The sequence below is a fragment of the Aulostomus chinensis genome, chromosome 22, assembly GCF_037954235.1.
Source record: "Aulostomus chinensis isolate RoL2024-O1b breed Wild chromosome 22, RoL_Achi_v1.0, whole genome shotgun sequence".
In the NCBI taxonomy this organism is placed as follows: Eukaryota; Metazoa; Chordata; class Actinopteri; order Syngnathiformes; family Aulostomidae; genus Aulostomus; species Aulostomus chinensis.
This window is the reverse complement of record NC_141341.1, coordinates 6,472,816-6,488,753: the sequence shown is the minus strand read 5'-3', so window position 1 is coordinate 6,488,753 and position 15,938 is coordinate 6,472,816. Positions and strand designations below refer to the sequence as shown.

The 15,938-nt window shown below is 44.6% G+C and overlaps 2 protein-coding genes across 9 annotated transcripts in view; both read left to right on the top strand.

Moving 5' to 3' along the window:
* Positions 1–1,142: 1,142 nt before the first annotated feature.
* LOC147240510 (uncharacterized) lies at positions 1,143–4,967 on the top strand. The gene is made up of 3 exons (XM_086193143.1): positions 1,143–1,491; positions 1,690–1,817; positions 3,366–4,967. Exons 1-3 carry the CDS (start codon positions 1,353–1,355, stop codon positions 3,489–3,491), a joined length of 393 nt encoding a protein of 130 aa, XP_086049269.1. The 5' UTR covers positions 1,143–1,352; the 3' UTR covers positions 3,492–4,967.
* A 913-nt stretch (positions 4,968–5,880) lies between these two features.
* Positions 5,881–15,938, top strand: part of spire1a (spire-type actin nucleation factor 1a) — a 32,937-nt gene continuing 22,879 nt past the window's right edge. For 4 of the 8 annotated variants that reach the window (XM_086194288.1, XM_086194291.1, XM_086194286.1 and 1 more), the window contains exons 1-2: positions 5,882–6,339; positions 12,483–12,514. In XM_086194288.1, coding sequence (XP_086050414.1) covers positions 5,985–6,339; positions 12,483–12,514 — 387 coding nt within the window. In that variant the 5' untranslated portion in view covers positions 5,882–5,984. Of the gene's footprint in view, positions 6,340–12,482; positions 12,515–15,938 lie in introns of all 8 variants that reach the window. The other 4 variants (XM_086194292.1, XM_086194287.1, XM_086194290.1 and 1 more) reach the window with 2 other exon arrangements.

Here is a 15,938-nt window from a genome sequence, read left to right as displayed (position 1 = left end):
TTAGCAGGATAAAATGTCATTCATGTGTTTTCAATACACAGCTGTGTGGAAACAGAAATGACCTAAAATGACAAATAATACAAAGTTGAATCGCTGCAACTCAGGATTCCCAAAGTCACGTCCCCTCAGCGCCGGGGGGGGGGGGGGGGGGGGGGTGTAAGATGGTTTCCAGATTTAAAATACATTTTTTTTTAATGATTAGACATTGCCTGTTCACGTAAGTCATGATTGTTAGAAAATAGGGAAAAAAAGTTGTTAAATTTTGAACGTTAGACTATCACATTCTGACTTAATGACTCTCTGATGCTCCGTGACCATAAGAGGGGAACAGAGATGTAGATTCCGTTTACTTTGATGGAGCAACGAACGTAACAGATGCATTGTGGGACTGACAATTAAGTTTGGTGTTGGGAAAGAAGATGGAACATTGACACTGAAGCCTGACATTCAAATTAGTCTCTATGAAAAATGTTTTAAGTTCTTAACATTTTGGTTTGTGTATTTTTTTTTTTTTTTAATGTTCATCCCTATATTTCTTCATATCCCTCCGCTGTCAGTTGTGCTTTTCGGTGCTTTCCTTCTTTCAGTTTAGAACAAAAATGTCTGGAAGGAAATAACATTGTAGAATTCTTTCAGTGCCTGTGTTTTATTATTCCGTGACATTTTTTTCACATTTCAAGAATTTTAACACCAGTGTTTCCATTTTCGTTTGAGGTCTTGTTTTCAGTGTCAAATTTTATTTGGATAACATTTGTCTAACTGTTCAAGCCCCGGTTCCTGGATTTCTCCTGCAGCGCAAACAGGATCAAATAATTCTCTCTTGTCAACACATCAACGCATTAAAACAGTATTTTTGATTCCAGTTGTCTGGAGACGAGCATCACCATAAAGACATACAGCCACTTTTGTCTTAATGGTTTGATTAGCACTCTGCTTAATGCTTTTAATTACCAACATAAATCAGTGAAATAAATGAAATGATGATGATGATGATGATGATGATGATGATGGTGGTGGTTGTGGTAGTGATGATGACGCTGAAACCAACTGCCAATCAGATGTCACCCTGGCTGCAGACAGGCCCCGCCCCCTCTGATCAACGCAAACAGCGCCTGTGTGTGTTTGTGCAGGTGGCCAGCTGTTGTCTGGAGGAGAGAGAGAGCATCATCATCATCACCACCATCACCATCGTCATCCCAACCAGCAGCAGCAGCAGCAGCAGCAGCAGCAGCAGCTCGGAGGGGTGATGGAGACAAGGATGGAGCAGCAGTAGAGGTCCGGGGAGGATGCACCGACCGTGAGACGAGCCGTGTGTAGCCCATGTCAGCCCGCTGCTGCTCCACCTGCCGTGGATGATTTTCCCGATGGGTTGTGGGGGGAGTCGGGCGGACGCGATCATCGAACCGAGGTACCATGAAAGCTGGACCAGGGAGACAGAATCGACGTGGCTTACCAACACCGACGTAGAGACCCCTCTGCCAGTAGCAAACAGTAAGAGCATCCGTCATCTTTGTGTCTGATTTTGCTGCAAAATACTGGGTGAGCAGCAGGCAGGCCACGCGATGTTCATAATGAGAAAACATACAGAGGATTCTCGGGAAACGAGCCAAACCCCTGACCCAGGCGCTCTGCACCCTCTGCGTGAGGCTGCATGTCAGGTGCACCCCTAACTCCGCCTGCTCTCCGCAGGTAAAGCGCTGGAGGCCAGTCTGAGGGAGAAGAGGATGGTGAACACCGGCACCCAGTGTGGGAAGCAGGCCCTCACCACCACCACCGGCCCCAACCACCAGAGGAGAGCCAGACGCTCCCTGACTGATGTAGGTGTTGCTGGTGGGATGCTCTGACATGAAGACCTGCCTGGGTCTCTGCTCTCACTGTCCGGGATGTGAGGAGCAGCGTCATGATACACAGTTGTGTTCTCACTCCTTTGTTGTGCCTGCTGACCTGGAAGCTGCAAATACTACCAGGCTATATTTATTATTTCATTTCGATTCAGTCAGGTGGATCCCAGTTAGGCTGCTACCCTCGTTAGAAGCATGAGCTAACAGATGATGATGCAGCTCTACAAAGGCTGAAGTAAACTCAACCAGAGCCTGCCAGATGTTCCCCACAGGTTTACACCTAAATTGGATGTAGATTTTTTTTTAAAGTGTCCTTTAAAAGCCACGGATCATTAAAGGACAAAACCATCGTCAATTTATTTTTCAGTTTAGTATTATCGAAGATTATTTTAAAGTCAAGGGAAATCCCTGAACCTGAAGTTCAACCCCAGCATGTTGATGGCTGTGAGTCAGCATCTTCCAGCAGTGTATCTGCCTCTGACCAGTCACTGGTATCACTGGTTTTATTCTCTTTATTTAGCCCGCAGCTGGGTTTTACATGGGAGTTTAATTTCGTTGTTTTTGGTTTGCACTCCTGGTTTACGTTGCATGTTTTCTTCTTCTTCTTGTTCTTGTTCTTGTTCTTGTTCTTCTTCTTCTTCTTCGAATTTCTTCCTACGTCATCCTGCTCAACAAACGACAGACAGCTGATGAACATGCATTTAGCAGCGAAGGCTACAATTAACAGATAATCGTGTCGTCAAATCAATAACGCGTCGACAAGTAACTATTGGCAAACAGTTTCAGCACATCAAATTAACAGCGTCCGTGTTGTGCTCTAACTTTGTTTCTGCTGCCCCCAGGTGGCCATAAAGGGGTATATCCTTGTTCGTGTGACAGTACAGCCACTGGAGCCATGAAGGCTCTTCTTCTCTCCCGTCTCTGACGGTACCAACAGCAGAATCCTTGTGTTGATTGATGAGAGGTTTGGCCAAGATTGCTTTATAAACCCAGAGGCCAAAGTCCCAGAAAGATTCAAATACACATCAACACAGACAAAAATGACAAAATCACATCGTGACTAGACTATAGAACCGGACAGGAAAGATAAAAAAAAAAAGTCCCTTTCTTGTCATTTTCAAGCCAAAACGTTAAAGCCTTCCCTGGATTTAGGTTTTCAAAAATCAATACTCCTCCTTTTTCTTGTCATATCTGATAAAACATTAAATATAAGTGAGTTCTGGTATCTGTTCCCAGAATGCAAATGTATGAATATGAATGCAAATTGATCGCGCATGGAAACTCGAGCAGGTAACATGGATGCTTTTTCAGCAACAACAAAGTCAATGTCTCTGACATCCGGAACGACGACTCAAACTCAAAGATTAGTCGGGGTTCTCTTCATTTAAAATTCCATTTCTAGACTGTTTCAGTGCCTCGGTTCTTCACCCACTTGCTCGCTCTGTCCAATTTGGCGACATTTAAATGCTGTGACATTAAAAAATATATATATATGTACATATATATACTGACATCTTTTCACAGCAAACCACCCGTGACACCAAACGCAGGGCATCAAAGGAGGCCAGTGCTTTGTCCAAGGATGTGCAGACTGTCAACATCAACAGCAGTGGAGACGCCGAACCTGTAAACGCGTGCGATGAAAGATGAAGAAAGGCCGATGCCTTGAGAGGAAGATGGCCCACGCTGGGAGGAATTCACCACATTTTGGGACGATGGTTTAATCGTGAGGATAAATATGATGTTTGCTTGTATTCTTTACAAGAGATCAGTGATTTAAACTGCGGTAAGCGCCTGCGTACGTCTCCATCCAAAGACCTCGAGATGCTGCATCTTTGTTGTGCCACTGGAAACACGTGTGAAGCCAAGAGTGAGTGTCAACCGCACTCGCCGCCATGCTTTTCTCCTCATGCTTATGGTGCCGGTCAGGGATAATATATCACTGTGTTACGCCAATTTTAAGAAAACAATAGCAGGCCGTCCCATTTGCACATGATAATCACAATCTGCACATCCAGTGTTTTCTGTGTGGGGCCTTCCTAAAGAGTTTGCCTCAGTTCTTTGTGCAAAAATATAAACAACAGAGTGGGAACCAGTGACGAAGATGCTGTTTAATTGCTGTAAATGATTTACATTCAGAGGAACCTGAAGTGCTGTTTAGAATCAGAGATTTGGAGGATTTGAAGCTGAAGACTGTCTTTTCAAGCCTTTGTAAGATGTAGAAACAAAAAAAAGAAGAAGAAAAAAACCCGAAAACACCCGCATGTGCCTATAATTCATCTTGATTTAAACTGCTCCTGCGTTCACGTTGACTGCAACCAGTTTTAATGACTTTAATCAGTATAATCTGTTCTTTGTTACCACAATATGTTGTAATTATATGTTATTACGTTACTTGTGTGGCTCACTTTGATCTGCATGTACAAAACAACCCAAAATTGAACCAGCATCGGTGGAAATTGGTCACGCGTAGCAAGTATTTCTCCAAACATCATCAAAGGCAAGCTGTGTCAAATACCTTAAAAAAATAGTTGCTCATCAGATGTAAAACAGGAGACAAAAAAGTGTAGGATGAGTTGTTTAGGAGAGTAATGACCAGCAGGTGGAGGTGTTGACCAGCTGAGGGCCGACTCACCTAAGTTCCATCAAGGATTGATTAACAACAACAACAACAACAACAACGACGACAAAAAACAAGGGGTTAAATAACTGATAATCGGAAGCCAGTCAACCGATGGCGTCTTGAAACAGCTGCACGCTGAGGAATTCTCAGGAGTCTCTGGATGAAAACAGTTTGTGCTTGTTTGGGATGGAAAATTGACCACACGTCATCTACATTCTCAGCCATGTTCTGTCTTTACATTAAAGTTGTTTTAAGATTCTACAGTTGTTGAGCTTCAAAATGTGGTACGTGGAATGATTTGGTACTCGCGAAGGCGACTAATAAGCCTGAATCCACATCAGCTCATACGCTTGTCATTTTCTATTTTGTACATTTGTTTATATGAACTGTAGTTCAATGTGTTTAAATTTTCTAAGCCTACATTAACATTAACCACTAACAGTGGTTTATTCAATGGTAACTGGCACACCAGATTAATAACGTATGGTATTAAAGTGTAAAACTGAGGGAATTTATCATTCATAGTGTTATTTATGCATTTATTATTGTGTTGTCGTTTTTTTTTCAAAATGAAATTAATTGTACAAGAAAAGGAAAAACAGCCAATGACATTCCTCACATTTAAAGTTAAATGAAAACCTCTTAATTATCTCAAAGAGGAAGTGAATATGTGACGTAAATGACTATTTCCGCCTGCGGCGAGGAGTAAAATGGGCAGATAAAACGGGGAGCACAGAGACCACGCGGAAGGCCGCTGTCAGTTAGCCGTCGACGCTGCCATCGTGGGAATTGTCAATCATCTGGACGTAATGAATCACTAGAATCCGTTCACCAAAAAGAGTTGTTCAAAAGATCTTTTCTTAAAAGGGAAAAAAACAACAACCCCGGAATCGTTCAGTGCCTGACCGAGACCTGTTGTAGCTTCAATTAATGAACTGAAAGCTGTAAAACACCGTGGTACGTTCACGGGTCAGCTCAGTGTGTCGTTTATCTATAAGACAAAAAGGTGAGCCGTATAATAGCAGCAAAGAGAAAACGAACTAAGCAGCTCAACTCTACACAAGCAACAACAAAGGCTGAAAACCTGCGACGGCTAATTGCAAAATGGAAATATTTGGGTTAAATTTTAAGGTTTGGATGTGAATATTTGGATAAATAAACAGGGTTGGTGTCTTTAAGTGCCTCTGAAGTGAAGACATACGGCTCAGACCATGAGAAAAAAAAAAAGAAAAACGCTTTCCTTTTCATTTCCAAGGAATTCAATATTCCTTTGACATGACGTATATGAGCAAGCGTTGTCATCAAGTAAAACATTTCAACTATTCACCCACTGAAACTTGTTCCGCGTGTTCACCCACAAAGATCCGTTCATTTACACGACTCGTTGGGCACATGCTCAGTATAGTTAACTGGAGACACAACAGCTGATTTAGTTAACGTCTTGATTGGCGGCGAGTGACACCGTTTCTCTCTCCCGGGGCAGGTTTATACGTAATGATGGGCTTTTTATCGATGTGAGGATGGCCAAGCGACCGGGAACTGACGACGGGATGTTGACTTCACCCACCGTTCTCCCGGATTTCGCCACCGATTTGAGCACCGGGGAGGTGAACATGGAATGCGGCGGAGGCGGCGGCGGAGGCGGCGGTGGTGGTGAGGAGGTCTCCTTGGAGGAAATTCTGACCCTCTACAGCCAACCGATTAACGAGGAGCAAGCGTGGGCTGTGTGCTACCAGTGTTGTAGGACTTTAGCGCAGAAACACCGGAGGAAAAGCTCCAAGTCATCGGTTGACTGCGCCAGGCGGATTGAAGGACCCGGGGACGTGAGGATCGGGAGAGACGGGACCGTAGGACTCCACATCGAGGAGAGCTCAGGTAAAACGAGCCAGGTGTTGGAGCTCTTTGAGTGACATCACAAACACAGACAAACAGCGCTCTATCTGGAGGGCGCATCTCTCCCCTCACATCACTCTCAGGCCCCACGGATGGAGCATCGCGATGAAGAGGCCATATTGTTGTGGCTCGTCTTCCTCCAGCCATGTGGTGAATTTGTTTACAGACGTCGCCGCGGTGCGGTTATCAATCATACATCAGAGATCCCCAGCATGGCTGCCGGGAGGCTGCAAGACAAAGAAACGAGCTATGCAGACTTGATGTCGTTATTTTAGACGTAACGTTTACCATCATTCATTCCAATGGTGGTGGTGGTGGTGGTGGTGGTGGTGGTGGTGGGGGGGGGGGGGGGGGGGTTGAAATGCCTCTGCAACGGTCAGTTAGCTTCGGTAAACAAATGAACCACGTGATGATGGATTCGTAACCGCAGAGAGCGCCAAGGGGTTCAATCCTGAGCAAGAAGTGATACGTGCAAAACAGGCAAGAGGCCATAGTGTAAAAATGACTCAGATCGCTGATAACGTTATCATCACATTCAGGGTGAGGGACGTTTGCATGCTGGCACCCCGGGGGGGGCGGGGCGGGGCGGGGCGGTGGGGGGGGGGGCGCACTCAGCGATTCACTTAATGAATTCACTTAATGAATTGGCTGCCATCCGTCAGTGTTTGTTGTATTTTAGGTGTTTGTGAAGATAAACTGCAACAAAACAAAGAGAGCAGCAGAGCACTCCAACACAAGCGGCCTCCCATCTTAATCTGTTCATCAAGTCATCCGTCCTGACTTGCAGCCTGTTGTCTTTGGTATTTGGGTGCAAGTTGAAAACGAAGGAACTGAGAATCTGGAAGCAGGTTCAGAGAGAACACACCCCCTCCGAGATCCCTGTTATATTCCCTGGACAGATTTACAAGAACTCTCAGACGTTTGTGTCCCTGAACAAGGCGTGACCCGCTTCCACAAGATATGAAGTTCACATGTGGTGTCGACTGGTCCCATCATTGGTTCCAGTTCAGAAACTGGGTTCACATGCACAACTGCAGTGTTGTCAGGCATTGACAAGCACTGATTCAGTGGTACTACCATGTACCACATGTTGACATGTTAAGTCTGCTTTACGTCGGACTAACACAATGATTTGACTTTTTATAATATCATGAACAAGTGTCACGATAGCTCTCAACAAGGAGGCTCCAACTGCTGTCACAGGTTGCCATAGCGATGCTAACTGCCTAGATCCTCCAATGGCAGAAACTGTTGGGAACTTCAGCACACCATGTCTGACATGAACAGGGTGTGTTAGCATTAGTTTCACCCTCAAGCCCCCCTCCCCCCCCCCCCCCAACATCCTGATGGCACTGATCACAACTGGCAGAGGTGAAAATAGTTTTTCACTCAAACCCCCCGTGATTCATTTCCACTCAGGAAGGATGAATACTTCCTTGGCCCGGACTTCATTCCTCCAGCAGGTTTTTATGAAAATCAGCCTGGTAATGCTGGCACAGTCTCATTGACAGATTAATGTGCTGAAATCATAAACTCCATGGTGGAAATCACACACTCAACTCAGGTGACGTTGACAGATGTGTGCTCTGACTCACTGCTCCACCAGTTAGCTTCATGGTTGCTAAATTAATAGAATAAAACCTGCTAGCAGGAGTTACTTTGAGAAGTCAAGGCATGGAAGCTATGGAGCTGTGAGACTTGAGAAATCCGAGGCCCTGCAATGAGCCTTTAGGGGATGTTTTCTGTTCTCGGGTACGGAAAACCTAATAGGTTATTTCCTCTGTACCAGCTGCCTTTCTTATTTGTCCTTCCCTGAATTTGTCTTTGGAGCTGACTCGCATGCCCAGCTCTCCTTCGCAGCAGTGAATCGAGGTTTAGCGTGTGTGTGTGTGTGTGTGTGTAATTACACTCCGTAGGAACAAATTCAGAAGTGTTGCGCATCTTGGCTCTGCCAAAAATAGAACAACCGTGGCGATTAAATGCACAGATTTTAGAAGTCTACTTTCAGTTTAGTGATGATGAGGGGTGAGTCCTGTCCTCTTCTCTCCAGCCAGACCAGAGTCAGAGGTATTTTGGGACACTGTTTGTCCCAATTGTTGTTAGGCCTGGTGATGAGAGAGACGTGAGGCTTATTAAGTCGGCAGTAGCTCAGCTGCTAGTTAGACATTAGGTAAAAATCAACGCTTATGCAACCTCCGTATGGCCTGCACATGAGTCAGTACCAAGGTGGCAGTAGGTGGCCAGCGCCCAGACCCACATGGAGCCCTGCAACCTCTCCGACACAGACCCAGTCTCATCTCTTCTACAAACCCCTTTTTATAAAGCCAGTTAAAGGAATATTGTGTCATGTCTGTGCCTTGCTGCTCTGTGTAAACATTACAAAAATGGAAATGGACAGTTGGTCCAGAACAGCGGTTAGCGTGAATGCTGCTGTGATGTTAGCTCGGGGTGGAACTGTTCGCCTAGTCCAGGGTTTGTATGGTGGTTTTTAGGTCATTGTTCCAGTTGGCTTCATGGTGATTTGCCAAACTGTTGCTACTCTGCTAGCGCTTGTACTCTCTGTACTGCCTCAGTGAGGGCGGAGCTAGTGAGCCGTTAGGTCATGGGTCTGTACATGCTGCACACAGGCAAAAGTCCCTTTTTTCCCTTGTGGAACCAAAAATTTGACTGTTGCCGGTGTATTGAAGGGTTTGTCATCCCTTACGTTAGCAAAGAACTCCGCTGATGGCTTTTCTTGATAGAAGTGGTGTTTTTCTCTCTTGTGCCAATTGGCTTTGGCTTCTGTGTCACTTTCCGGATCTGATTGGTTGAAGTTGGCTCATGATGATCATTGACATGCAGCTTGTTCGTCCAATCACCTGCCAAGTATTTGGTGACGGTTTCTGCCCTTTTCAGGACAGTTTGTCTCTGCAACTTCTCAGAGCAGAGCAGAGGGGAGAGCAGATGAGCGACAGCTCCTGGGGTCAGCCATCAACCAATCACAGCAGGGGTTTATTTTGCGATGCAGAGCAAACTCATCAGGTTAATAAGACACCGGGAGTGTGGTCTGACTTCACTTTAGAAAGATGCTGCGGCAGTCGGATCAATTCACATGAAACATCTTCTCTCCCACTCCTGATCGCCTGCAGGAAACTTGAATGCCGCATTGAGATGACACACTTGTTTACCCCACCATCTCAATGATTCATACCGACTGTACTGAGGGCTTCCATTTCTTCTTCTTTTTTGTTGTTGTTGTTGTTGTTGCAGTTTTCATGCCAGAACGACAATGTGAGTGAATGATCATATTTGTAAGATTGAATACCACTGATGAGTAAAAGATAAAACTAGCAAACAGGGAGCAGGGAAAGGTGGCACACCTCTCCATCAAACTGTATTTTATCTTTTGAAATCCATTTAAGCAGCACCGAGGTTATTTCTCTGAACAGGATAGCCAGGGGTGACGCTGCACGCTGCTTCAAATATGCCCAATGAGATTTACTTTCCCCGAGGAGAGACGAAAGCCCCAGCCAAGCCTCCTCTGCCTGGCTGCTACACAGAGGAACTACTGTTTTCAAGATGAGCCTTGGTGCATGTTGTTTTTTTTTTCCTCTCTCTCCTGTATGCTCGCTGCAATTTGTAGTGACCTGAACAGCGCTGGGCTTCACTGTGAAACAAGTATTTTACACCGGCGTTTCTCTTAAAGCAGGGTTCCCTCAGGGTCATAAATGAGAGAATCAGAATTTTTACCCCTTATGAAGTCATACATTTGATTTAGAATAAGTCTTTTGATAGGTCTCAGAGATGTATTGGACCAGGAAGTTAGTATTATGTTGCAAACTTCTCTGAAAGATGACCAACGTGTTTCCGAGGGATGTCCAAGCTGCTGCACTACATGCGTCCGGAGCCAGTAGTCACTTATGTTGCAGCCCTGGTGAACTTACTTGAGCAGCTAGCAATTGCATGCCTAGCAACCTAACCTGGGCTAATGTTTTGAAGCGTGAAACATAACTGCTGCTAGCGCCCGGCGTGAGCATGCATCAGAATTGGTCGTCTTTCTGTCTTTCATTTCCCATCTTTTCAGGTCAAATCATTTTTCCTTTTCTTGGGAGTTGAATGGCAGTTGGCATCTTATAAATTGGATTACTGCCTCCCGCATTTAGTCATCCACTGTTGTCCTACTCCACTACTGTCCTCCTTTTTTCTTTGGTCAAGACATTTTTGGATCAGCTCCAATGTTGGTCAAGAACAACGTGACCAGCAACTGCAGAACCTCAAATGAATCCCGTGGGGCATTTGACCATGTCAATATACGTCTGCTAAACACGCTTGTTTTTGACACTGACAGGCTCAGACTATCATTCTAATTATCTAATTATTCTAGTTCTCTCATTTATCGAATTAATTGTTACCTAAAAATCAAATTATCATTCTAACATAATGGAGAGGATCCCCACAGAGCTGGATGTTTAGTTTAGGTTTGACTGGTTCCAGGATGGTACTTGGACTGAGGTTTATCCAGCCATGCTTTTGTTTGCACTGATGCCAAGCTAATGCAATAATTCCAGCTAATTAAAAAAAATGTTCCTTCATGTTCCTCCCCTCCTGTTTGACTGGTTTGTCATCATCCTGGTTAAAAGTCAGTTTCATTCTGAAATGTGCAAAGGTTTGTAATTTTTCAGAAAATACTAAGTCATACTTTTAGTTTTACCTCAACTTTGTTGGCTCAAAGGTGGACTCTGCTTTACACTGCCGTTATAGTGGCGACAGCCTAAATCCAGGGAGATTTCAGAGTCAGATTATTTTCTCGTGTGAGATTCACGCGACACAGAAGCGTCTCTGTCTTCTGTCTTTTTACTTCCACCGTCTTCGTCTCTCAGCAGGATTACGTAAAAATTACGAGGCAGAATTTCCCCAAACTTGGCGGAGGGGTGTCATGTGGGCCAAGAGAGAACCTGCTCGGTTTTGAAGCAGATCCTTTTCACATGGCAAGAATGATAATTATGATTTTTATTTTTTTTTACATTGGGTTTATCTGAGGCCTTCAGTTCCTAGGTGCCTGTCTATGTCCCATCAGCTCTGGGCGGGGTGTCCTCTCCAAGTTCTTCTACTGTACATCATGTTGTCAGACATTTTGAGTAACAGGCGGCAAAAACAAGCGCTCTTTACTCTTCGACATAGACAAAGAACTCATCTGGCACTTTCACCCTTGGCAGCTGTCACAGTCCTCATAATTCTTGTCCCCATTTTTCGTTTAAACTCAAAAGATTTGTTCGGGTATCAGTACAGCACAGTTGTTAGTTTGCAGCTATGAGTTGTCATTTGATTTGATCAAAACTGGATTTACGACTCACATGACTCATAAATAAAAAACAAACTAATTTATACTTTGGACTGGTGTTACTGTCTGCTACTCTGTTGCAGTATTTGTACTTTAATCCCTGATGTTGGCGTCTTATCAGTCGTTTCCTCATTTCCTCTCCATTATCTTGCAGTGCAGATGTTACGCTGTTATACAGAAAATTTGATAAATGGGTTTGTAACCGAAGTTTCATCAGAACAGTAGATAATGTTGAGTTTCTCTTATTTTGTTTATTTTATTTGTTTCATTTTGCAATTCCCGTTCACTGGGGACCATAAAAGTCCAGCGAGTCACGTTCAACCTCTTTAGCTTATTTGGGGAATGGGAGATGACGAGCGTTTACCTGGAGAGGGGCACTGAGGAAATGGTTTCTGAGTCTTCATCTCGAGTATGAAGGATGTGCTCCATTATCTCCAGCAGGCCTCGGGGGCTTGTTCTGACACTTCACTGCGCCTCAGGCAGCGACTGCAGAGTAAAAGCAAACACTTAAGTCGTGTGCGGCGATGCCTGGTAATCATCGCGCTGCCGCTCCCATGTGGTTTCTCTGCTGCCGTCAATCCAGCAACTCTAAGTTTTAATATTTCATGTCGTAACAGTGTGGGAGATGATGAGTGTTTTGTCAGCGTGTGCTCGCTTGAAAAACCTTGGCATAACTGTGTGGTACGTCAATAATTCTGAGGGTTTGTTTGCCTCGCTGATTGTTCATATTACTGCTCGCACAATTAATTAACCATCCAGAGTTTAAGAGAGTCAATCAAACCCTCTCTCTGTTGTGTCGTTACAGATAAATACAAAGCAGCCTCCACGACGCTAGAGGTGAGTTTCAGTCCTTCATTCTGTGCAAGATGAGTTGACTCATGTATTTATTTCACACAAACAAAACACACGAGGGGAATGGGGAAGTACACGTGAGGGCGTGGTAGAAACATATAGTGGCTTATATGAAGCCCCGCCCCATAAAAGATACACAAGGTGAAAATCAAACACAACCACCAATGCATCGTTAAGTTTGAGATCATGTGGAATTACAGAATAACTCATTCGAAATGATGCGGAGCAACAGTACGCTTCTTTATCCACAGCCTCGGCTCCAGTTCTAAAGACGGAGCATTACAGGTTCTTATTGCTAATATTCGGCCCATGGCTTTGTCATTTTCTCCTCCAGTGCTCATTTTGTTTGTACTTTCACCCTTGGGTGTGTTGGTTGTAAATGAGTTGCGTTCACCTGGACACACCCCGAGGACACTTAGGCCCTAAGTGGCCAAAGCACATGGCCAAAGTGTAAGGACCAGACATCCAGAAGCTCACAGCTGACGTGTGCAGAAGCCCCTCAGTCTCCTTCTCTTGTTTCTGATGCTGTGGTTTTGCTCTGAACAGTTGAAGTATTCCATGATTAGATGTATTTCTCTGCTGTCAAACAGGATTAGAGTCACTCAGACAAAACAGTTCCTCAATCAGTTATTGCAGCTGATTTGCTATCGTTACGGCACACAGAGCAGCCTGACCACTGGGCTGCAATCCTGACATTTCCTTGGGCATACCGGCATGGTTGGGCATGAGCGGGTTCTAGTTCTGGTAAGTGTTTCCTCTCCAGCTGCTGGTGGAAATGTGCCGAGACAAAAAGTCACAGACAAAAGATCAGAGTTGCTCTCAGTGGTTAGTTTCCTTCAGGGTTTGCAGACATGAATTAATAAAATAAGCTGTCTGACATAATGAGAGTTCTCAGCTTTCATCGTCAGACATAGTTGAAACTTCCCATCAAGTGTTTAATCCCAAGGATGGAGCCCTGACATGTTTGTGTGTGTGTTTGTGTGTGTGTGTGTGTGTGTGTGTGTGTGTGTGTGTGTGTGCGCGCGCGCGCACTGCACTAAAGGCACTCTGTAGTTCCCATATGTGCTGTCATCAAAAGCTGAAGCACACCTGAGCGAGTGTCTTTGTTCTGTAAGTCTTTTACAACATGTATACGTAATCTCTTGTACATTCAGAGGACATGTGGCCAGTGTGTGTGTGTGTGTGTGAGGCGTCGTCTGCTAGACAGGATAACGTCTGGAGGAGATGTCGCCCCTCACTGCTTCACTATTATGTGTCTATGAGCTAATGACTCTGTCAACCACTGAGCTGATGGATCATCTTCCATGTTTGCTTGGAGTGCACGTGGTGGCCAGCGTGCATGCTATATGTTTTCACCTGGCTTAGTAGGAAATAGAAATCCTGTAGCTCAGCCGTCAATCAGAAATCCTGCGGCTGAGCTGCCAGCTGCTCAACCTGATGGTGCTCGCCACTCAGTCATTCAGTGTGGCGGGGTTTTTCCCGTCCAGCCTTAAAACGGCTCCAGTCCCTGATTTTATAAGCAAGAATTGAATTATACTAAATGGCTCGCTGATAGTGATGAACCTGGAAATAATTATCTCTCTCACGGTCGCGTCGCTTCATGATGGGGCAGAATTGTTGGCTGTTGGTGGCTAAATTTGGCCGGCCGGATGAAAAAGAAATTAGTAATAGAAAATCCAGCCGTACAATATGACTCATTTAAAAAAAAAATAAATAAATAAATTCTGAGACCCTGTTTATGCTGTATTTTGTTTGCCATCAAATGCAACTTTGTTAATGTTAAAAAAAAAAAAATCACAAAAATGAGGAGTACTCTCAGAAGTACTCCTTCCAAGGGCAAAGTGCTCTTTAAGTAATTACAAGGGATCCTATATGTGTACTCTGCTGCGTGATTGAGCCATGACAGAGTGACACTTGATGCAGGACGTCGGTTCTGTGCGAGCGAGCTGAGGAACAGAAGAGGCAGGGATACCCGGACAAAAGGTATTCGGACAACGTAACATGCGTTTGCTTCTGGGCCACCGTTTAGTTTGAGTTTTGGCCTTTAAAGGGAGAAGTTTGAGCTCCCTGATGGAGATCCTCACGTTCTTCAGGATAGGTGTGATGCTTCCTCCTGCTCTGTTTGCTCTTTGCTCCCCAGTGGCCATTAAACCCGCGGTTGGGGGGTTAAATTAGTGTAAAGGTATATTTTGTGGCGTGATTGCGGTTTGCTTGTTGCATGATTCGTTTTCTGCACTGATGAATTAACTCCTAAGGTGTGTTTGTTGCGTGACCGTCCCTTGCAGTCAGCCATGTAAACCTTTTAAGGACGCACCCTGTTTTCTAAATATGTGTTTGTCAATTGTTAGTCGGTGAAAACCCAGGTATCATCACGTCACCTCGTCTTTCTGCTCCTTTGGTCGGTGACGTGTTCTCCAAATTCGATATCGAGCGCTTTCTTGTTGTCTTCTTTGGGTTTAATGTCATTTTGTGTTCTGAGGAGCTGCTAACTGTACTGGGAACTCTGAAGTTACCTTTTCGCTCCCCCTAATTCCATTCAAATGACTTTGGAGAATTAATTCAGCACAAACAGCCTCTCACACATCCGCGATCACACGCCGGCACTCGTCCTGCTGCCCTTGAGTTTTGGCCGCTTGTGTGGTGTCTTGTGTTGAGGTGACCCACTTTCCCTTTCAGACATCCCAGTAAGAAACCAGTACCAACTGTGGGATAAACAGCAATAGTGAATGGGCTCTTATTTGCAGTGAAGGTGGTTTTAGTTAGTGTTGCTAAACTGGCGTCTTTTTTGGGGGGGCGGGGTGGGGGGGTGGGGTTCTAGTGTCTGCTTCAAATTTCTGAGAGACAGGCACCTTGTGTTGCTGCACGAGCTTAACCCAGTTTGTCCACAGTTTAAGATTAAGGTGAGATTAGTTGTTGTATCCTATTACTGGTTGTGTAGTTTGCCAGGTCTGCACAAGCTTGGCCCTGTAACAATTAGCCAGAATCACGCACCAGCCAAAGCCTCTCTGATTCTGAAATTGATCCTAATCAATGGGGTTTATCATCAGCAAGCGAACCGGTAAACAGCAGAAGAAGTTTGACCAAATGTGACGGTCCAAATTACTCAGAAACGCCCGCAAACCTGTTCTTTTCTCATTTCAAATTTAAACTCAGGTTCAAGTTGATTTTGTCAATTTAGGCTGAAAAGGTTCATCCCATTTTTAAGATTTTTAAAGTGACTTAAAAGAGACGGAGATTATTGCTGCACAATTAAATGAAAATGTATTTTTGATTGTATGTTCAATGTTTCAGTTGGTGATTATGATATATTAACTATCATGAGTCTTTGTGCTCGGTCAAGAAAAATGCGCAGAAAAATTGAGAACTATTCCTCTACTCAAAGTTACCAACTTAAGCTAGCGTCAAAGAT

Coding starts and splice junctions, on each gene's coding strand:
- LOC147240510 (XM_086193143.1), top strand. CDS start 1,353: ATGATTTTCCCGATGGGTTGTGGGGGGAGTCGGGCGGACGCGATCATC. Junction 1,492..1,689: donor CCCTCTGCCAGTAGCAAACA/GTAAGAGCATCC, acceptor TGCTCTCCGCAG/GTAAAGCGCTGGAGGCCAGT. Junction 1,818..3,365: donor CCAGACGCTCCCTGACTGAT/GTAGGTGTTGCT, acceptor ATCTTTTCACAG/CAAACCACCCGTGACACCAA.